This window comes from Molossus molossus, unplaced genomic scaffold (genome assembly GCF_014108415.1).
Source record: "Molossus molossus isolate mMolMol1 unplaced genomic scaffold, mMolMol1.p scaffold_m16_p_17, whole genome shotgun sequence".
Lineage (NCBI taxonomy): Eukaryota > Metazoa > Chordata > Mammalia > Chiroptera > Molossidae > Molossus > Molossus molossus.
In genome coordinates this window covers 20,498,269-20,522,113 of record NW_023425352.1, presented here as the reverse complement: position 1 = coordinate 20,522,113, position 23,845 = coordinate 20,498,269, and the positions used below count along the sequence as shown (strand labels likewise).

General features: G+C 35.5%; 1 protein-coding gene across 3 annotated transcripts in view; it reads left to right on the top strand.

Moving 5' to 3' along the window:
* The window catches only part of SLK (STE20 like kinase), a 48,014-nt gene extending 28,526 nt beyond the window's left edge, over positions 1-19,488 (top strand). The window contains exons 13-19 of one of the 3 annotated variants that reach the window (XM_036265945.1): positions 1,898-1,990; positions 8,452-8,581; positions 9,208-9,332; positions 10,114-10,302; positions 12,802-12,927; positions 13,811-13,924; positions 17,509-19,488. In XM_036265945.1, the coding sequence (XP_036121838.1) occupies positions 1,898-1,990; positions 8,452-8,581; positions 9,208-9,332; positions 10,114-10,302; positions 12,802-12,927; positions 13,811-13,924; positions 17,509-17,655 (924 nt within the window). In that variant the 3' untranslated portion in view covers positions 17,656-19,488. Of the gene's footprint in view, positions 1-1,897; positions 1,991-4,273; positions 4,960-8,451; positions 8,582-9,207; positions 9,333-10,113; positions 10,303-12,801; positions 12,928-13,810; positions 13,925-17,508 lie in introns of those variants that run through there. The other 2 variants (XM_036265946.1, XM_036265947.1) reach the window with 2 other exon arrangements.
* The last annotated feature ends 4,357 nt before the right edge of the window (positions 19,489-23,845 follow it).

The following is a 23,845-nucleotide window of genomic DNA, read 5'->3' as shown; positions in this document are numbered from 1 at the left end:
ATGATTTAAAAGGTAGAAAATATCTGTAAAGTCATTTGAGTAGAATGAATTTTTTCATTTTCCCTGAAACTAACTGTTTGATATTGTAGTAGAATCTGTTTGTGGTGTGAAAAATTGTCATTGATTGAGAAAGGAGATTTACATATTGTATTAGTGTGTCTTTTTCTCCCCAAGTTAAATAAAACTAAGAGAGTTTTATATATTAGCAATTTTCAGAGATAATTTTATGATTTATTCTGTACCTTTAAGGTAGAAGGAGAATTCACCTTTTCATAATTATAAAAGACCCCAAGAACAATAATTATGATAATTTCTATTAGATTGGAGCCAAAATATCTCAACCAAACTAGTAAATGCATTTTCACTTTTGTATGTTTCAAATACCCAGCTTCATTGACTTTAACATTTAAATTATGCAGAAAATTGAACATCATATTGCTGAACTTGAGGATCTACTTTAAAAAGGATAGAATCAAACATTAATAAATATAGTATGTTCTATGATTTCTTTAGGTAAAGGTGAATGAAATGGTATATAATTTTATTTCATGTGGCTACCATTTCTAAAAATTACTATTTTGTCACATATTTTACATAGAATGGCTCTGTATATCATGATATATGACTTTTACTGAGGCTACACTTTAATTCTCTTGAAACCATGGATAGTTTTCATAGAGAGGTTATTTTAAATATCAGATTAAATAAATCAAATTTTACAGGTAAATATATGATATAATCCTAAACATATAAAACCTAAAAATATCTAGTTATTGTTACTGTTTTGAATAGGAGAGTTTTAGCCAGTGAATATGTTTGAGATTATGATAATGCATATTTTAAATAATTGTGTATTTTTTTTCTTATCACTAAACTTCTTGCATTTGGGGAGTCTCTTCCTTTTAATGGTGATTTGGTTTCATGAGCAGTTACTGATGGGAAATTTTAAATACACTATGTTAAATCAAAATCAGTCTCTTTCATGGACCATCAATAGCATGTGGTGATTTGGAATCTGGTTGCTTTTGGTGCTTCTACTTTTGTAAACACATGGTCATTTTTCATAATCGAATCACAGGTCTGTTTTTAGGTGGAATACATGTAGAATTTTGAAATGATTTAAAAGAATGAGCTCTAAAATATATTTCGCTTTATAATATGCTTTATCGGGTATAATAAATCATAGCATATTAAACTGTTATGACTGCTTATATTACTGATTTTAAACTTGACAATTATGTTTGGCTTAAATTGTTAGCAAAGGAGACTATTATTCTAATCCAAAACAAAGTCATCAGATATGTTCATTTTTAGCACACTGTATATAAAATGGTGTGTTTTATGAAAAAAGAAAATGTAGAATCCATTTATTTCTCCTTTGTGTATTCTAAGGCTTACTTTCCCTTTTGTTTTTCTTTTGGTCTCATTTCGTGGATTTTATTTAAAATTATTTCTTTGGTCTATTCAAGCCAATTATGAAATGTTTCACTTTTATAAGTGGCATTAACTTTCCTTATGTTCAATATTTTAAACAGTGTCAATAGATATGTTCATAATTTTATGATCTTTCAAAAAGGTCAATTGAGTTTATTACCTTTAGTTCAGCATCAGTGCTGTAAGTAATCCTTTACTGATTGTTTTTGGATCTTCAAGAGGGAATGATATATAGGGATAATTAAGCAACTAATTAACTTCTATATGGTGTAATGTCCCTTTTCTGCGCTGAGATTAAGCATGTTCTGTCCTTTCATTCTTTTTCACCAAACTAACACCTATGCTAATGCATGTTAAACTTTTTAACAGCTTTAATATTTGACTTGTACCTTGTCTGCTCACATAAATGCTTGCTGTGGAGAAAGTATTATTTCCCCACCTCCTGCATGCTTATACACTGTAGGTTATTAATGAAGTGGAGAAAGCACCCAAAGAGCTGAGAAAAGAGCTCATGAAACGCAGGAAAGAGGAGCTTGCACAAAGCCAGCATGCTCAGGTAACAGCAGCAGCTTAATGCTACTAAAAACAGAAAGCAGCATTATTCTCACAGCTCAATCAATAAAACATGATTGAAAGGGTAATTTCTGACTGTAATTCTTATATGATATAGACTTTTCCTCATATAAAGGTACCCAGGGCATTCTGTATGTAGTACTAAATGCACACTAATGGTGATGGTTTAGTTGCTAATATGAAGTTACGTGGAATGTTTGGAAAGGTGACTCCAAAATGAAATAAACAAGTATGTTAATGTATAATCCACTGTATTCTTATTTTAATCATGATGGAAGTTTACATTTTTAAGTACTAATGTCAATGCTTGATAAAAGACTTTCAGGACAGGAAAATATGGAGGGTGAGTATGAAAAGAATGCCTATTAAAAGGCCATTATTTCTAAAAAAATTAAAGTTAAAAGAAAAATGGTCAATGGTAATGTTAAATGGTAGATCAAACATTTATTACTGTTAGACTCAACAACAAAAGCAATTTAAGACCCCATTTTTTTTTTTTGTTAATCCTCACCTGAGGATTAACAGTTTTTTCCATTGATTTTTAGAGAGAGTGGAAGGAAGGAAGGAAGGAAGGAAGGAAGGAAGGAAGGAAGGAAGGAAGGAAGGAAGGAAGGAAGGAAAGAAGGAAAGGAGGATGGGAGGGAGAGAGAGAGAAAGAGAGAGAAAGAAAGAAACATCTTCTTGAGAGAGAGACATAGATTGGTTGCCTTCCAAATACACCCTGACTGGGCAGGGTATCATTGAAGCCACACCACCAGGTACTCGCTCTTGACTGGGAATCAAACCTGTCATCCTTCTGTGAGCTGGCTGATGCTTCCAACCACTGAGCCACAATTTTAGACCGAATTTTAAATATTAAGTCTGTTGTTTTTCTTTTTAACTTGAGATGTAGCAGTTAAAAAATGTAGACTATTTTTTTTACCCATATAAATTTGATTCTAGGTTATGAGGCTGAGCCAATTAAGATGAGTGAATTATTTATTAAATTAGATAAATTTGTATTTTCAACATATTCTTATAGAAGTATTTCACATGACTTTTCAAGGTTTTTTATACTAGGAATAATCTTTTAATTAAGTTTGCACTCAGCCTGGAGGCAAAGAAAAGTGAGTTTAATTTGTACATATGTCAATGAAAAGAAGAGACAGGGATTATATATTAATTGGTGCTTTATATTGTTTTTTTAATGTGGTTTTATGTAGTTTCAAAAGTGGTTGTCAGACTTTTAAATTTTACAGACCCATGAAAAGAAACATAAAAAATAACCAAAAACATTGGGGACCATGACAGATGGGTTACCGTTACAGTTTTTATTTTTGCCAAGTAAGGATATTTTAAAACTTCCATTTACTTGTCACCATCATTTCAAAGTAGAAACTGTTTTAACACCATGAAAAATAAGAAAAACATCTCAGAATTAAACATTTTAATAATAGAAAGTTTTGTCTTGGTCGGTGTGGAGATCACTAAATAGCAAATACACTATTCACTATATGTGTCAGGCACTGCTCTGAATGCTTTGCCTGTGTAAACTTATTTAACCTCACAACATATAAGGTAGTTACTCTTATTACCTCCATCCTACAGTGAAGGAACTAAAGCACAGGAAGGTTGAGTGACTTTTCCAAGGTCACACATTTGGTTAGTGGTAGAACCAGAATTCTTGTCCAGGCAAGTTTGGTTCCACATTTCATACACTGAACCACTGTACCATGCTGCCTCTCTTATTTAGCTACCCTTTCTGTGCCAAATCTAAACTCTTACCAGCCTAGCTTAGTTGGTGTTTGGCCATGTCTTGTCACAAGGTGAAAAGGAAGTCCTTGCTGGTTGTACACATATTTTTGGATAATTTGGATTTCAAACCAGATAACAGTAATATGGTATATAGACTTTTTAAATTCCAAAAGGTAATATATCAGACTATAGAGTTGAAATTGAGAATTTAGTATTGAATGAATTAGGTGATCCTATGCTTTAGTAAAACTTTATTGGTGATTATTCATATAATTTTGGGTGCTAGCCTGTGTTTTCCAACAAAAGCTAAAAGCAATAATAATTTTCTTTTTGTAAATTTAATGAAGAATTTAGTAGTTTTAACAAATTTATAAGTATTTCTCTTTAGCTACTACTTTTAATGAAAGTGCTAAAACTTGATTACAGAGTCTACTTTAAACTTTTTTGAGTATTTATAAATAATAGCCATATAGTCATGGAGCTAGAATGTATTTGATCATCTGGTCCAGTGGTTTTAAAATTGTGCTTCCAGGAGCTCTTGAGTTTGGAAGAAGCACTTCGAGAATTCTTCAGAAAGAGGACTGTGGGGCTTTGGGCCCCTGCTTCCACTGTAACTTATGCAGCACCACTTTTTATCTGTTTTATAAATTTTATGTATTTTTGGTGAGTTTTTTTAAAAGGGGGTTTGACTAATATATGAAACAATGCCAGCAAACTAGAATTTGGAAACCATTGATCTAGTTCAAATCCTTCATTTTACAGAGGAGAAAGAAGCCCCTCTGTTCCAGGTCTCAAGAGACTCAGCATTTGTATAATTATTTTTTCCGTTTACAAAAAGTCATTCAGCTATATTCTCACCTGAGAGGTGCATTGTATTCTGATCCACAGGGTGTTGCTCAGGTCATGATTCAGTCTTTTCAGTTGTCATCTTGTGCAGTCTTCAACGCCCAAATGCAGGACGTAAGTCCCGCGTGCCTGTAGGAGGATGCCTTCTCCTGTTTTACCTGCTTTTTCTTTGGCTCACATGTGCCTTTTCATTGTTAGCTTAATTTGTTCAAATCTTAGAAGATTGATAGATGATAAAGTCAGTAATGACAATAACAGTAATAACCTGACATGACCTTGATAGTACAGTATTCTTCAGAGTTTTCACATTTGATTCTCACCACCACCACCCTAATGTAGGGATGGAGTGTATTCATTTTACAAAGGAAGAAATAAATCAAGGCACAGAAGTCTAAGTGATCGGCCTTAGTCACAAAAAGATTAACGGTAGAGCTGGAACTCGAACACTTCCAATACAGTGTTCTTTTTCTATCTACCCTACCGCAAATTTTAATTTGAGATTTTCATATTTTTCAAGAAATAACTTCACAATAGTATTTTATGAACTTTGCACATGTGAGAAATTGAATGCTGTGATTAGATTTTTATCTTTGTGTGAAGTGACATTTTGGTTGCATATATGTTTATGTAGATATTTTAATTATGGATATGGTCAGAAAAGCCATATTAAAAGTGGTGATTTTAGTTCCATTTAACTCTAGTTTTCACTATTCAAATTGTCCATAATGAATAGTGAGTCGCTGTTTTCCTTGTAGTTTTAAATTAAGTCTGGAATTCCAGGCTGTATTCTTTCTCACAGTTTCTATAGGGAAGCAACTAGCTCATTTAACACTATAATTTTTGTTTGTGATGTTTGATATTACACAACTGAGTAGATAGAATACAGCTTGATTTCAACCCCTTCTTTCCCCTCTCCTGAAATTAGACTTATTATTATTATTTTTTTTTATTACTGGCAGCTGTGGGACTCTATAAAGTATAAAAGAGGAAGCAAAATAATTTTTTTTGAGAGGGAGAAATTATGCATTACGATCACTTTTCTGATCATTACCATTTTTAGCTTTTCTTTTGAGTTAAAATGATCAAATTCTGTACAAATAGCCCAATATATCATAATCCTTTCTTACAGTTTTCTAGAACTCAAAGTTGTATTTTTCATGTTCATAGTTATCTGATTAATATGATAAAATTACTTATCAAAATTCAAAATTATACATTTAAAGGGCATTCATTTTACAATTTATGTGTCCACTTTAAGATTATTTGTTACTAGTGATCAGATTCATCTCTTAGTTTTTTATAGGATGAATGTAATTTGTATAATCTTTTGGGAATGCAACATCACTTTTCATTTAGAGCCTAAGAGTAATTTCTAATTAAAATTTCATTGTGAACATGTTGTACTTGGCTTTTGAAGTTAGAAAATGTAATGAAAGCGCAATAATGTTAAATTTTTATTTCTTTGGAGGTAATAAAATATATTAATTAGTATGTATGGGGCTTTTTAAGGAATTTTTAGCTTTAATATAAAAAAATTATTTGTGCATTATCCTTGACTGTGTAATCATCCAGACTTTCATTAATTATTCAAGTCCATAGCTCTGTAAGGCAGCTTGTTTTGCTAACTCTGGTCGTTAGGAAGCACTTCCTTATGTTGTCTTACCTTGACTCTTAACTACTGATTCTTATTTTACTTTCCAGAGCAGAGCAATGCTACTTTTGCCTCTTCTATAGACAGTCTTAGCTCTTTCCCCCACTCATTTATTATTAGCTGCTTCCCAGCATGCTTCTGTAGCTCTTACAGTCATTCATTATATAGCATGGTTTCTGGACCTTTTATTCCCAACTTTGAGTTTTGTGTGGTTTACTTTTGAACTTTTGAAAGTGCAATATTAAGGGAAGGGGCCCGATACTTGCTTAATAAAGGTTTTCTTTTAATTGAATTTTATATTGTTTATCTAGACATGAATATAGTATAGTAATGAGACCAAAATTGCATTGGCAAGAAATTACATTTAAGTGGCACTGGTTTATAATTACCTTTTTAATTTTCTCATAAATATTTATTTGCCCCATCTTGTACTTTTGCACTTCATTTCTTTTTTTGCGTCTAAATGTAATATTTATATTTATGATAGTTACTTTGGACCCATTGGTTCTGTATATACACACATACTTTTTGAAAAAAGTTTTTTATGCAAACCAATGGCAAAATTGAACAGAAGAAAAACCTTTGATATGTCTGCAGGTTATAGTAAGTTTATTTAATGAGTTTTATAGAAATTTTATAATAAAATTAAAGAAACAATTTTATTACAAGTGATATTTACTGTAGGACAAGGAGAAGCTTGAATGACTTTCTTAGTTGTAACTGCTTAAAAGATAGACATGGACATTTTGTATCTCTTTAAATAAGGAGAAACATCTGTAACAAAAATAAATTAATTTAAAAAAAAGGCCTTATTCTCCTATATAGTTGATTTTAAATATTCATTTAGTCTTATTTATTTTTTTGCTGTGATAAATTTATATAGGTGTCTGTAGTAATTGGAAATTATATTTTATAAAGGCAGTTCATTAGTCTTTTTGCTACTGTAGGATTGTATTTATGCTAAACTACAAATTAAAATGCAACCGAGACAAGAGTATTTGTGACTCTGAATTACTTTAACAGGACGACATGAATGATAAGACCTGATCCTCACCTCCAGAAACGGTAGTAAGGCAAACATCTTGAGGAATACGGCTAGACTTATTCTTTGTGCGTGGAATGCCAGGCTGGTTGTGATCTAGATTTATTTATGAGACTGAGGCCTAAAAAGTAGTTCCAAAAAGGATCTTGGGATTTTATCTTCTCTAGGATGTGTGAGAGAAGGGATTATAGGTGAAGTGGCACTTCAACACTAAGTTTTTAAATCCACACTCAAATTTATCAGAATACCCCTTGAGCTAATCCCAAACTGCAGTAACTGCCAAGAGAGGAATAGAGATCCAGACACTTCCTGGCAAAATTGACATTCTTCAGTTTGTATGTTGTTCCTTCTCTTTTGTAAATGTATGTTCTAGCATAAAGATCATAAGTCACTTTAACATTTCCTTTTTTGCACAGTAACCAAAGGATATTTTTAAAGCATAAGTTTAGCATTTAGGCAAATAGTATGTACTCAATAAATAATTGTTGAATGAGTAAGTGAATCCCAAACATGTAAGTAGAATTCTCAGATTATAAGGAATTTTGTTTATAGATTTATAAAATATTTGTAGCTCACTTTCCTAGTTCACATTTCTCTAGCAATGCACTGTTTAAGTCCTCAAACTATTCTTTTTAAGCAGAGGCTGTCAATATAGAAACTGTCTTTCTCTGTTAGTGTAGGCATGGTATTCTTCTTAACTCTATTTGTTAGGAAAATAGAGTTTAAAATTCTGACACTTGTTTTACTTATTTGCTCTTTACTGCCTTTTCTTCTAAAAGGTCTTTCTTGTTTGTTCTTGTTTTATCCACACCATATTGCAATGGATAGTCAGTTTTAGAAGATGTAAATTTATTATTTTCTCAAAGATGTCATTATAAGAGGGCATTTTAATTATGAGTGGAGAATAGACTTCTTTTGTTTGTATTATTCTTAATAATGAGTTTAGAATAATATGTAGTCTAGTACTTTATTAATGGCCTTAAATTGGATGATATATATATATATATATATATATGCTCACACTCTATATAATATTGGTATTTAAACATTTCACTAACTTTAGAAACTTGGTTTAGACATTTTGATAACCACTAATATATGCAGTCATATACATAAATAGATGTCTTGCTCAGTAAATACTTATTAACTGATGGTTAACTATATCTAATAGGAACAAGAGTTTGTTCAGAAGCAACAACAAGAATTAGATGGCTCACTGAAAAAGATCATCCAACAGCAGAAGGCAGAGTTAGCCAATATTGAAAGAGAGTGCCTGAATAACAAACAACAACTCATGAGAGGTATATGAAACTATGCAGCATATGTGTATACATAAAGTTATATCTCAATCCCTTAAAAATTATTTAAATGCTTTTCTTTGCTAGAGTGGCAAAGGGAAAAATAAATTTGAGGTAAATAAGAGGAAAAAATTATAAAATTAAGAAACATTTTGAGATACAGCATTTTTTTTATGACAGTAGAAGGGACCATAAACATATATAATCCTTAAAACATCTTTTTGTCCAGATGATGCTAGAAATATACCTGAATAATTTTATATACTCATTATGTCTCATAATTGTTGGTATACTTAATGACTACATTATAGAATGGGATTTTAAGCACTTATTTCCCCTAAGAAATAGCTTAGATTAAAAAAACATTTCTCATGAAGATGATTAGATGGAATTTTGGTACTGGGTGTGGGGCATTCTCTGTTATAGGGCATTGAAACAGAACTGAAAGTGGTCATAGATATTCTCTTTACATTGGTAACATTTTGTTTATAGCTCAGACTGTCAGTGTGTGTATAAGGTAGTGTATCTAGAACACTTTTATGTAAATTTATGTAAATATTAAAATGAAGAAAAAAGTACATTAGTAAAAAGATCAAAATGACATTTTGAAAATTGCTTTCTTCTTTTAGCTCGAGAAGCTGCAATTTGGGAGCTTGAAGAACGACACTTACAAGAAAAACACCAGTTGCTCAAACAGCAGCTTAAAGATCAGTATTTCATGCAAAGACATCAGTTACTTAAGCGCCATGAGAAGGTTAATGAAAGGAAAATTTATTTACTTTTTTGTTCATTTTAAAGTTTGCAGAGTGAGGATTTAATTTTTGAAACTTATATTTCTTAGAGAATGCATTTCAAATTTCTTTATTTTATCCTAAAATGTCTTTGATGAGGTTGGAGTAATAAAGTATGTGTTGATTATGATTGCTAGGGGGGTAATTAATTATAATGCTTAATGGCCTTGATAATCTTCATCTTGATCTCTCAAAGGTAGCTATTGTGGCTCCCTTTATGGTTCAAGTATCTCAAAAATGTGGACTCCCTGTACTTAGTAAAAGAGAACTTCAACATAAGACTCTTATTATTAGTAGCTTTGTTTTTCTTATAAATTATTTTTTGCCTAATATTTTGCTGATTTTTTTTTTTTTTAAATTCTCACCCATAGATATTTTTCCATTGATTTTCAGAAAGTATAGAAGGGAGGGAGTGAAGGAAGGTGGAGGAAGAAACATCGATGTGAGAGAGAGACACATTGATTGGTTGCTTCCCACACGTACCCTTAACAGGTCGAGGGATCAAACCTGCAACCCAGGTTATGTGCCCTTAACCTGGAATCAAACCTTGGGACCCTTTGGCCTGCAGGCCGATGCTCTAACCACTGACCAATGCCAGCCAGGACTAATGAGCTGATTTGCATGCAGCCAGGGAGAGTAATTTTGGGAAACAACAACAAAATAGCAATTGTGTTTGAGTATTCATGTGGGTACTGAGTATTAAATTATATCTACATGACGGGATTCTGTTTAAAACTTTCTTAGGAAACAGAACAAATGCAGCGTTATAATCAACGACTTATTGAGGAATTGAAAAATAGACAGACTCAAGAAAGAGCAAGACTGCCTAAGATTCAGCGCAGTGAAGCCAAGACTCGAATGGCCATGTTTAAGAAAAGTTTGAGAATTAACTCAACGGCCACACCAGATCAGGACCGTGAAAAAATTAAACAGGTAAGTAAACAAATTTAAGTAAAAATTTTGAATGACCTTTAGAAATATCACAAGATTGTGTTATAAACATTTAGAGCACTTTGTGCTTGTTGATGTTCATTTTGGCTCTGTGGGTTGGGGCTAGGTATATGGCATGTACCAACTTAGTCTTCCTAGGGTGTTTGCCACAGAGGGCCGAGTCCTCCCTCCCATGCCCCATACCAGATCCTGATACACTTACTGGTCCTAAGACTAGCCCTGGGAATGAGATGATTTGGACAGCTTTTTAAGTAAAAACATAGGGTCTCACTATATTTCTACAATCATAGGTCCCACACACAAATTAACTGAGGTCACTAAGCAGATAGGAGGAACAAGGTTTTATTTTTTATTATTATTATTTTATTTTTAATCTGTATTGTTGAATGTATTACAGATGTTCTTCATTTTTCCCCCATTGAACCCCTCCTTCCCACTCCCTCCCCACGTCCACCCCCCTCCCGCCCTTTCCCACACTGTTGTCTGCATCCATTGGTTATGCATATAAGTTCTTTGGTTTATTTCTTCCCACCCCCCCAAACCCTTTCCTTTTGAAGTTTACAGTCTAGCAACGAATTTGTACTTCTTAATCCCTTCACCTTTTTCACCCATTCCCCCAAACCCCTTCCCATCTGGGAACTAACAAAATATTCTCTGTATCTATGAGAATGCTTCTGTTCTGCCTGTTCATTGTTTGTAGATTCAATTGTTGATAGATATGTGTTCACTGCCATTTTGTTCATATTTTTTATCTTTTTCTTCAAGAAGACCCTTCAACATTTCATATAATAATGGTTTGGTGGTGATGAATTTCTTTAGCTATTCCTTGTCTGGGAAACTCTTTATATGGCCATCGATTCTAATGACAGCTTTGCAGGATGGAGTAATCTTGGTTGTAGGTTCTTGCTTTTCATCACTCTGAATATTTCTTGCCACTCCCTTCTGGCCTGCAAAGTTTCTTTTGAGAAATCAGCTGACAGCCTAATGGGAACTCCCTTGTAGGTAACTAGCTGCCTTTCTCTTGCTGCTTCTAAGATTCTCTCTTTGACTTGAACCTTTTGCATTTTGATGATGTGTCTTGGTGTGGGTCTCTTGGGGTTCATCTTGTTTGGGACTCTCTGTGCTTCCTGGACTTGTATGTCTGTTTCCTTCACCAAGTTAGGGAAGTTTTCTGCTATTGTTGTTTCAAAAAGGTTTTCAATTTCTTGTTCTCTCTCTTCTCCTTCTGGCACCCATAAGATGCGAATATTGGCACGCTTGAAGATGTCCCAGAGGCTCCTTACACTCTCCTCATTTTTTTGGGTTCTTTTTTCTTTTTGCTGTTCTGATTGGGTATTTTTTGCTTCCTTATATTCCAAATCGATGATTTGTTTCTTGGCTTTACCTACTCTACTATTGAATCTGTGTAAATTATTCTTTATTTCAGTTAGTGCCTCCTTAATTTCTGACTGTACATCCTTCATTTCTAACTGGTCCTTTTTTATGTTCTTGAGGCCCTCACTAGGTTTGCTGAGGTTCTCACTAAGTTCATTGAGCATCCTTATAAGCAGTATTTTGAACTCAGCATCTGTTAGTTTGCTTATCTCCATTTCGCTTAGTTCTTTTCCTGGGTTTTTTTGCTGTTGTTTCATTTGGGACCTGTTTCTTTGTCTCCTCATTTTGGCTGCCTCCCAGTGTTTGTTTCTATGTATTACTTAACAAGTGGTATGGGGCTAGCTGAGACTAGATGCTGCTTGTTTGAGAGAATTCAGGAAAACCTGAAGCAGGATCCAAGACAGGCCAATCCTATGGTTAAGCAACTGGCAACAGCTTGGGTGGGCCTGAAAGTTGAGTGGGGCGGGGTCTCAGGGAATCACCAGGGCGGGGCTACCAGTGTGAGCCAAGTTGCTGGAGTTCCAGATATGGCATCTCTCTGCCGCTCCAGGGAAGGGCTCACCAAAGGAACAAAGGCCTCTGACTGCACGTTAGTTCTGGAGAAAGCCCCCTCTCCATCTCTCACTCCAGTGCCAAACAGCTCAATTCTTTCCTGTATGTCTCTGGTGTCCCTCGAGCTGCCTCCCCTCCAAGCTTAGAGGGACTGAGTCCGATAAGTCCGTGCGTGGGCCATTTAAGAGGAGCTGCCTGAGGCTCCAGCCGCCTCAGCCTCCCTGAGCCTCAGTTCCCGCTGGTTTTTCCAGCCAGAAGTTATGGGGACTTCTCTTCCTGGCACTGGAACCCTGAGCAGGGCACCTGGTGTGGGACGGGGACCCCTCAGTCCTCAGGGAGGACCTTCCCAGCCGAGGTATAAGAGGAACGAGGTTTTAATCAGAAGTCCTCCCTTTCTATAATATAGACTCCAGCTTTGCATCACCATATATTGTTACGTGCAGCTGTAGTTTATTGTTACTTTAATTTTTGGTAAATTCCTTAATTATATCTTTGGAAGATGCAGAAATTACATTGCTTATTAACCATATTTACTTTTATTTTTCTTATGTACAGTTTGCTGCTCAAGAAGAAAAGCGGCAGAAAAATGAGAGGATGGCTCAGCATCAAAAACATGAAAATCAAATGCGGGATCTTCAGTTGCAGTGTGAAGCCAATGTCCGAGAGCTGCATCAGCTGCAGGTAGATACGGGAGCACCAGGACAAAGCTGGTAGTAGATGGGCAGCACAGGTTTTGGGAAAAGAATAGCTAACCAAAGTGAACTGCATTTTACTCATGAAAATGCTGGGATTTGTTTCCTATGTAGACCCAAATGAAGATCACTTTAGTATCATAGGCACTTGTTCGGATTTTATATAACTGTGGTTAATGTAGCATGAAGCTAAATTATAACCTAAGAAGTTGAGTCTTTTAAAAGTAGTATTAAGTATTTTTAGTATATTTTGCAAAAAAGATTAACAAAGTTTTCAAAATGATATAGGCAGTTTTGTTATCAGATTCTGAATTTGAAGTTTCATTGAGGGAGAAATAGTTCATTTTCTTGTAGGTTTATGAAAAAGGTAATAAACTAAACATACGAGAAGTTTAAAGGTTAATTTAGAGAGGACTATTTTTGGACCTTACCTGGAATACCCAGCCTATCTAGTTTATAGCCTAAAATGTTTAACATTTAAAAGTAGTGTGTGCATTATGGATACTGTACATTTCTGCTTCATTTACCAGAGTGGAGGAGTCTTGACTCCCACGTTCTGGCACCCCTGGGGCAGGTGCACACAGCTGCCTGCTGAAGTGTCAGATTTATGAGCAGACCTGAGAAAGTGAAGAACAGGATCAAACTAATTCTTTCTATTTAAGTTCTTTTCATTTAGTAATAGACCTAGCTTCTAAATTTGAAAAAAAATGAAGCTATGAATTATTTCATAATTCCTGGCCCTTGGCTTTTAGAGGAGAATTTGAACCTCAGTAATAGTGTTTGATGAATAATTTATTATTTTGGAAGATAATTGTATTTGTGAAAAATTATTTTGTTGATCTGAACTTTTTTAATCCAAACTTTATTTTCAGAATGAAAAATGCCACCTATTGGTTGAGCATGAAACTCAGAAACTAAAAGAGTTAGATGAGGAACACAGCCAGGAGTTAAAGGAATGGAGAGAGAAATTGAGACCTAGGAAAAAGGTAATTTTAAAAGCTTTAATTAAAAATATGTTTGTGTCCATCCATCCATTCATTCATCTTCCCACTCATCCTCCCAGCTATTGGCTCTTTACCTAGTATGTGTCAGGTATAGGAGACAGAGGTGAAGAGACAAAGTCTCTGTCCTCTAAAGATTCAGAATGTAGTGACAAGCGGTTACAGATCTGTAGGATCATTGCTCTGAAGGAATTATGTTCAAGATACGGGGGAGAGGACACAAGGTGCAAGCAAAGGTGGAGGAGTGCTTACATCTGCCTGGGGAGTCAGGGAAGCTGTAGAGAGATGCCTTGTAGGGATGCCTTGTAAGCCAAGTAAGGCTTGAAGGATAAGTAAGTGCTTGCTAGGTAGATAAATGGGGTGAGGCAATTTAAGTATAGAGAAGAGAATGAGTGAAAATGATTTTAAGTAGCTCCCCATCATTGGAGCATGAAGGGCAGTGTGTTCCTGTGTGTAGGCATTAGAAAGGGAAAGAAGGAAGGAAGGAAGGAAGTAATGACAGCTTGGTTTAGACAGATTGATGAGAGCTGGATTGCAAGGCCAATTGACAGTCTAATAAAATAGGAATGGCTTCCCCTCCTTTAACCAGCCAACCATCTTCCTTATTTGCACTTGACTTCCTGCTAGCCTTGTCCAGTTGGTCAACCATTTCAGTTTTTGCTATCACTATATGATCCTCTCCCTTTGTTAACTCTCATACTTAAACCTTTATTTTTCTCTTGGGCATCTTGCCTACTGTACATTTCAACCATTTCTTTCTTCTAGTCATCCAATCAATTAATTACAGAAATACATATTTAGCATCTAACTATGTGTGAAAGGTTTTTAGAGGAAGTGAAATGACCAAGTCAGTTGATAGTGGGGCTTTTTGTTGTTGTTGTTAATCCTCACCTAAGGATATTTTTCCATCTATTTTTTTTTTTTAGATAGAGTAGAAGGGGAGGGAGGGAGGGAAGGAGGAAACGGGAGAGAGAGAGAGAAACAGTGACGTGTCATCATCAGTTGGTTGCCTCCTGCACAGCCCTGGGGCCTGGGATTAAATCTGAAACTCAGACTTGAGCCCTTGATTGGGAATCGAACCTGCTACCTTTGGGTCCACAGGCCGACACTCCAACTGTTGACCCAAACTGATCAGAGCGATAGTGTGGCTTTTTAATTTAAATTTTGTTTATTGTTAAATTCTTGAATGGGCAATACATACATGTGGTTCAGTATTCAAAAGACATGGAAGAGTAAACAGTGAGAAGACCCTTTCTCTAGTCTCTTTTAACTCTGTAGTCTGCCTCTCACCGCAAACTCCCAAGCTGAACTTTAACGAGTCACAAGTGAGTTGCTAATAACCAGATCCCATGGCATTATCTAACTGTTCTCATGAAAAATCTAGTTTCTTGCCTAGCTTTTGTGGCTCAGGCACCCCATGGACCGAGAGGTTCCGGTTCGAGTCTCAGTCAGGGCACATGCCAGGGTTGCAGGCTCAATCCCCAGTAGGGGGCGCGCAGGAGGCAGCCCATCATGTTTCTCTCTCATTGATGTTTCTGTCTGTTTCTCTCCCTCTCCCTTCCTCTCTCTGAAATCAATAAGAACATATTTTTTTTATTTTTATTTATTTTTTTATCCTCACCCGAGGATATTTTTCCATTTTTTGTACAGATAGAGTGGGAGGGAGAGAGAGGAAGGGAGAGAGAGAGAGAAACATCGACGTGAAGGGACACATCGAGTGGCTGCCACCCGCACGACCAACCAGGGCTGGGGACAAACTGCAACCAAAGTACGTGCCCTTAGCGGGAACCGAACCCGGGTCTCTCCGGACCGCAGGCCGACGCTCTAACCGCTGAGCCAAACTGGCCAGGGCAGAACATATTTTTTTTAAAAAGTGATGTGTGCACAGCAGTAGTCCCAGTATTTGAGCATGGTCAGATTCAAGGTTCAATGAATGGTTGTGTTGTTATTATTTATTTTAATATTATTAGTTCATTCTCAGAACTCTCATTTTCCACCTGGATGTTCTATTCCTCATTTCAATTTGGCTTTTGTTCCAATATCATCTCATCAGAGGTTCCTTTTTTTGATCACTGTGTAAAAAATAGACTCCATGCCTATCTCAAACACTCTCTATCCCCTCACCATAACATTCGTCACTACCAGATACATTTGTTTATTGTTTGTCTCCTCTCACAAGAATGTAGGCTTCTTGAAAGTAAGGACATTATCTCTTTGGTCACTGATATATACCTAACTTCTAGCATAATTCCTGCACGTTGTAAATGATCATTACACACCTGTTGAATGTTGGCTAAGGAGTGTAAACTCAGTGGAGATAAAACTAATTTCAACATCCTTTTTTCTTCATCTCCATCTCACCTTTTCCCTTTCTCTCCAGCCCCATTCACCAATAGATGTTTTTCCCACGTTCCTGTTCTCTTAATCGACATCTAGGCTAGAAACCTGAATTATTTTTCATTTCCATGATACCCATATTTAATAAAAATATTTCTTTTTTTCATATTGTCATCTTTCTACTTGCTTAAAAGTGTTCAGTAATGTCTTCACGAGCCTTCTGGTCTGTAGTTCCCTTTCCTTTTTTCTTGCTTGTCTACCATCACCAGAATATTTATCCTCAAGAAACATCTCTGATACTGTCATAACAGTATTGATAAGTCTTTAGTTCTATCAGAAAAAAACATGTAAATGCCTCAGTCTGACTTTTAAGCCTTCATCATGCCACATATTGGCCACAGTCAACCTTTCTAGCTTCATCCCCCACTAACCACTTGGTTCCCAGGTTCTGTTCCAGTATTTGGGTATAATCACCGTTACACTGGCTTTGAGTTTCCTGCCTCTGCGTTGTTTCAGCTCTCCTTTGTCTGGTATGCCTTCCCCATCCTGTCTATCAATTTCTTATCTTTCCTTCAAGATTAAGCTCATGTTTCATTTCTTCCGAGAAACCTTCTTATATTCTTTCATCTTCTATACTTTGTACCTCTGTAGCAGCACTTTATCCCTGAATCACTTGTCTGCAAAGTCATCGATACCTCAGATATTTATCAAGCACTTATATTTGCTCTGTATTGTGGAGACTTAAAGATGAATCTGGTTTAGGTTTTACCTTCAAACAGCTTATAGTCCAGTGTGGGAGAAAAAACATGCACGTCAATAATCAAAATAAAAATTAGAAGATGGTAAATTCACATAGGAGTGACAGATGATAGTTAATAATAGGTGCCATCTATTGAGTACCAAGTGTGTGTTAAGTACATTGTCATCACATTTAACCCTCATGTAGCAACCCAGTGAGGTAGGTGGTGTTTTCCCTATTTATAGCAGAAGAATGAAATGATTCTGTAAGATGGAGAAGTTAAGTAATTGACCCAAGTTAGCCATTAGTATAACTGAGCCAAGATTTGAGCCTAGGGCTGTGCACAGCCTTTGATCCTAACTATTGAGCAGTCTGGTCTTCTGCAGAATAACTTACAGAGAACGTGTTTTGGGCAGATAGTTTTATCTTGGCTGCTAGAGTAAATTCTTTGTGTAATGCCAGTACATAATTTCCTTTTCCCTTCCCTTTTAAGACACTGGAAGAAGAATTTGCCAGGAAACTGCAGGAACAGGAAGTTTTCTTTAAAATGACCGGCGAGTCTGAATGCCTTAATCCATCAACACAGAGTCGAATTTCCAAATTCTATCCTATTCCTAGTTTGCATTCCACTGGATCATAACAATGGGAAGCATTCTGGTTTGGCTTTTAAAATATATCATTTTGTTCTCTTCATCTTCTGCCACAGTCTACATTAGAGAGTGCATGAAGACAATCACCTGCCTCACCTTCTAGGTGTTTTTTGTTTGTTTGTTTGTTTGTCTTGTTTGTTTAGCAAAGATGAAGGGAAAGGAACTAGATAGATGCTGGGCCGTGTTGGCATATTAGCATCTTGCAGCAATTCCCTAAGGTGATTTTGTATATTAATCTTAAAAACTGAGTTCTTTAGACACTGTTACCTAAAAAATTCTTGAGATATAATGTTTAAAGTAATTTTTTTAAAAAAAACCTGTTATATCACTGAGTATTAGTATCTTTTTTTCTTCAACGATGCCTGAAATCTCTAGTTGAAACTCTGCGCTAGAGAGTTGGAATACTTTTCTTTTGGTGAATCAGCTCATGAAAAAGCTATGAATTGCTCACACTGTAATACTGACTCATTAAATAAATCAATTTTATCTTTAAATATCAACAAATTCTTCTAAAAGAGAAAAATTATCAGTATTCTGTCTAAAATAATTTACCTGTTTAGGCATGACCTAATAATCAAGGGTGCTAGTTTTATTAAGACAGTGCCTAAAACACTAAATTTCAGTTAAGTCTAAAATAGGATTTTCTTTTTGATTTGACAGGGTTAAAACATCCATAGCATTAATCATTATTGTTTTTTAAATCTTGCTTCTATTATTATTTGATAGAAATTTTCATCCTAACACATGTTGTACAAAGTTAGAAACATGAAAAAAAAAAAAAAGGCATTTAGATGTCCATATTGGAAATGTAAAACTCACCAAATTAAAAATATATATATAGATTTAGCTCTCCCAGCTTATTTTTTAAAATAATACATGAGTTAGTTAACTGACTAGCAAATTTTGTTCATTGAAAACTGTCAGAGGCCTGCTGGCTCTGAGTTATATTTATAAATGTATTTTCTGAAATTGATTTTAAAAGAGGCATTTATTTAGAATACGTTAAAAAATATTAAGTAAAATATTTAGCCAAATGTTGGACATGACTTGTTTTAAAATAAAGTCATTTATATTTTGGTTTTATTTTGTTCCATGTTTAAATTATTTACTTTGATTTGAGTGGGAAAAGCCTGAAACCTTTGTCATGTGGTTGCTGATATGTGTAATTATTAATGAAATGCTCACTCTTAGTCCCTCTTGAGGCTTAGAATTTCAGTCACGTGTCAGGTCAAACAGTATTATGAACTGTACTGTGGTGTGTGAGACAGCACATTTCTAAGTGATGCTTGCTGCCTGCCATCTGCAACCTCTTTCTCTTTTAAGAGTACTAGGTACCAAATTGTACAAGTTTCAGTTTTTGTTGTATTACATTTGATGCTAGTGAAAATTTGTTACTGTGGGAACACTTATTCATATTAAGAAAATGTAAATATCTGTAGCACTTTCTTGCAGTTAATTTGAAAACTTTGAATGCTGAACCTTATTTTGTCAGTGGTTTAGATGATTTAAATGCATGCATGATTTTCATTTTGTAATTATTTTAACAAGCATAATTTGCTTGGACAACTTTGTAGGTAGCCTTAACTTCTGGCCAAGTTTTTTTTAAATATAAATATATGTATACATATATATTATGTATGGTTGTAAATTCATACACTTATCACATGAATGTGTTACTGTATACAAAACTCCTTTGATCCTTTATTCTCAAATGTTGAGTTGAAAAATGTTTTGAAAGTCTTTTAAAATATATATCTTTATGAAGTAATATTCAGGATGATGGAAATTGTTTATATTATGATAAAAATGACAGTATAAAGTTACTCAATGTATTTAATGATTTATTTTAAGAGGGAGAGAGGAGGAAGGTTCTCAAACCACTTTCTCCTTTGAAATTTTCAGTTTATTTAGGCTTTTAAAAAGTTAATGCTTCAGGCAGTGGACATTTTTTCAGTATCATTTAAATGCTGTTCTGTGTGCTACATAGTTTGTGGCACATAGTTCATTTGGTCTGAATATTTGATTCTTTTTATTCCTTTCAATGACGTTCAGAGTATTGAGTAAAGGAAAGAGTCTCAGAGTAGAACGGTTGACACTCTGGTAAGTTTATTTGCAACTGGTTGCATTTCCCTTAAAACTGCCATTTGGATTCAGTCTTTATGCTTGAGGCTTCTTTCAAATATGACCATATTGATGTGGGCGCAGGGCTACAAAATGATACATATATAGAGGTGAAACTTTAATACTCAAAGTTACATAAATCTTTTCAAAGTGTTTTGTTATAGAATATGCTGTTTGTACCCATCTCTGCCTATTTCTTTTTAGACCCTATATTCAAATTGATAATAGTGATCTTTCTCTCTTGCATGAAGTGTCAGTGGGGAGTGGGGGAGGTGTGCAGACTTCATTGAAATCAGAATACAGTCAAATCATTTCTGATTTAGTTGGTGTTGCTGTGGCAGAATGGGCTATGAAATGCATAAAAGGAATTCATATGTGTACCCTAATGCTCACCCTCCTCTTCTCCCTGTGTGCTGTGAATACACCAGACCGCCACACTTCTGCAGGTCCAGCTCATAGAGCTCATTGCACCAGGTTGCCTTTCCTAGTCCTGTCAGTCCATAGTTGAGTGAATTGCTAAATTAGCTACTATTCTATATAGAGTCACAATTAAGCTTTTTCTTACTCTTTTCTATGGGGAAGCTATAGGGTGGGTAAGGAGAAAATTGAGTGCTTATACTTTGCTGAAAATATTAGAACTTTCCTCTGACAGGATACAGCTAATTGTAATTAAATATAAACCAGAACCAGAGCTACCTCTTAAGTAGTGTTTCCTCAAGCACAAAGCTCTCAGGCATATGAGACCCACTTTAATGGAGGGTCTCTGATTTCTCAAGCATCAGCGAGTTTCAGAAGCAACTGTCTTTTGTACTCTGCTAAATTCCCTTGTAACTACACACTTTCTCCCATTCCACACTGTGCTTAAATGACAAAGTCTCTTCTGAGAAGCCAAATTGTGTCAAATGATTAGCTAGAGATAGTGTTGATTAAAGGAAAACCTAGAACTGAGGTGAAAGAGGAGAGTTAGTTCTAGTTCTAATAGTCTTCTGATTAAATAAATCAATTCTTTTCTGGGAAATGATCTTTTATAGGAAATGGGATATTTTAAATGCTTAAGTTTAAGCCACAACAGTTAATGCCTCTATTGTTGCTTTTCTGTGGGTGACATGGTTTTGATATAGCTTTAAAATTTCTGCTACTAAGCTTCGGATAGAATGTTACACCAGTTTTAAATGTTGGCTGCAGCTTTTTGTGATCCTTCTTTGATTTGCAGTATAACAACTTCACAAGCTACATTTCAGAAAGAATTTTGTTTCAGATTATGCCTCTTGTCTACTGGGGAGCAATGTGTCTTTTCAATCATGGGATTGACAAATGAAAAATAAAGTTATTTCTTAATCTATGCTGATAAAGCAGTCTTTTATTGAGAACTGTTGAAACTGGTTTGTCATGTGTGAGAACATTATGCAGCTTTTTTTGGTCCTAGTTATATTTTAACAGTTGCAGTCCTCCAGGTCTTCTGACCCTCTCAGACTATTTAAAGTGCTTAAAATATTTCCACCAACATACTTATTTCCTTTTTTCCCTTGGGATGGATTATTTTTCTCACCAAACATTTCACAAGCTATGACCTCACTTTTGCTAAAAATAACCTTTTCTTGCCACTGATACGTTCATGCAAAATTCAGTAGACACTAGGCAGCATCATTTGGCAAGTGTTCAGTTTGGCTGGAGGGAGGCAAAGCATGTCCTTCTCTAATCCAGGAGCGTTGTACACTGTTGAGCTCATTCTTAACTTCTTTTAAAAAAATAGAAATAAAAGAAGCTCAGAGTCATTGCCATCCAGCTGAGGACATATGTGCCCGTTTTCTTTCTGGGTTCTGCCTGAAGAAGGTAAACAGGTTTGGACTTTCACTTATTTCACGTGGTCTTAGAACTCTGTGAAGACTTTTGGATAGCTTTGAAAGGTAAATCTAGTCAAAACGGGAAATAACTCAGACATCTGATTAATCACGATAAGAGTCATTAAAGGGTATATAATACGTGAATCCTTGAAGCTACTGTTACAAAACTAAATGGACTTAGAAAAATTAAAATATTAAAAGGGCAAATTGTAGTAATTTATTATACACAAGTTTTCATTAGGAAGTAAAAAGTTTGAAATTCTGAAGGCCTTATGAACTCATTTTTTAGAATTCCTATATTGATTCAGAGCAGGTAACCATCAGGGTAAGAAAAACAAGGCAAACAGACCATGTAGAATATTTGGTGCTTGCCCTGGCCGGTTTGGCTCAGCGGTTGGAGCGTTGACCTGCGGTCTGGAGAGGCCCAGGTTCTATTCCCGCTAAGGGCATGTACCTCGGTTGCAGTTTGTCCCCGGCCCTGGTTGGTTATGCGGGTGGCGGCCACTCGATGTGTCCCTTTCACATCGATGTTTCCCTCTCTCTCTCTTCCTCTCTCTCCCTCCCACTCTGTCTGTACAAAAAAATGGAAAAATGTCCTCGGATGAGGATTAAAAAAAAAAAAAAAAATTTGGTGCTTGACTAGTGGTTGCTGCCAGCAGTTGTTTGATATAGTGGAATTAAGTGTTGTGTTTCCCCCCCAGGATAATGTGAGAGATAGTCAGGAGAGGCCACATAAAAAATAAACAGTACAGTCTTTTAGGAGATTAGAGGTGTAGAAATAGATTTCATTTAATCCTACTTTAAATTATTTAGCAATTGAGCGTCACAGTTTGTAACAAATTCAAAATTTGGCCAAGGGTAGCCTCTCCTGAATTTGCATGTCTAATTTTACTATGAATTTTTGTGGGGCATTTGGTATTTGTGTGTTTCCCTAACAGGTGTTTTGGTACTCCATATTACTTGCTCCGCAATTACAATTCCTTTGCACCAGGATAAATCACCCATTTATTGAAAATAATCTTGTTGCTCATCTGTTACATATGTGTTTATTTTGTTTATTTTAAGTAACTTATGCTTAGGGAAACCCTTCAGATGCTTTCTAATTGCCCAAATTGAGTTATCCGTTACAGATAAAGGTTTGCCTTTAGCGATCTCGATGATTAAACAAAATGCCAGAAATTATGTCCCAGAATATTGTGTTTGTAATAGTGTTAGAGTCAAACCCAAAATATTTTCTTTTCCTTTTGTCTTAACTTTGGTTAGATGGATCACATTCTACATAGTAGTAAAAAAAGGGAAAAAATCCTTTAATTGGAAATTTTACTTTTGAAATGATTTTTCATCCAATAGACCACTTAAGACATTTAGACATTGAAAAGTGCTTAAAAACCAACTGCACCCGGTACCCATGCCATTTCCTAAGTGCAGAACAGAGGCGACATCGTGCCCCAGTAGTAGCTATTCTATTTTCCCTCTTCTCTTCCTTACCCCTTGCCCTTCCTTTTTCTATTTGCTGCAGTTCAGTACACCGTATCTATAAACTCTAGCGAGGACCTATGGATACAGATTATAGCTATAATCAAACACACTTTCTAAGCAAGTGGGGATATATGTAGTGAGAAATAACTATTAGAAACTCTGTAGCCATCTTCAGGGGAAGTGAATTTCTTAAATTTTCAGTTGCAAGAGTTGTTTCTTAGCCAACTCTTTTCTGTGACTAGAGAATGCAGAGTGAACAGGAGAAGGAGTTGACAGCACAGCGTTATAGCATTAACCAGAACACACCCCCAGCAGATGTCACCCCCCAGGATGGCGCTCCTGCCATCCATCCCCATCTTCCATTTTCTGGGCTCACTTTTAGGCAAAGCTCAAGGACTTCTGAGCCAACTTCTATGTAACTGGCTTTCCTAGATTAGAGTTTGAACTAGTGCTAAAGAAGCCAAGGCGCTCAGCTCTGGATAGCAGAGAAGTCAGTCTCATACGACAGCACCGCAACTACTCAGGTCTGCCCAACGAAGCTGTTTCAGGTTGTGTGTCTTTGAATCATTTATGTATGTATATATTGTGTCAAACTAAAATAAGTGCTTTTAGTTGACTGGCTATACTGTGTCAGTAGGACATTGAGACTCCAGCTTTCACCCTTTAAGACTGTAAAGTTTAGAGAGACGTTGACCTAAGCACAATACGCCATTGCAAGAACTGGTCTGGGGGCTGT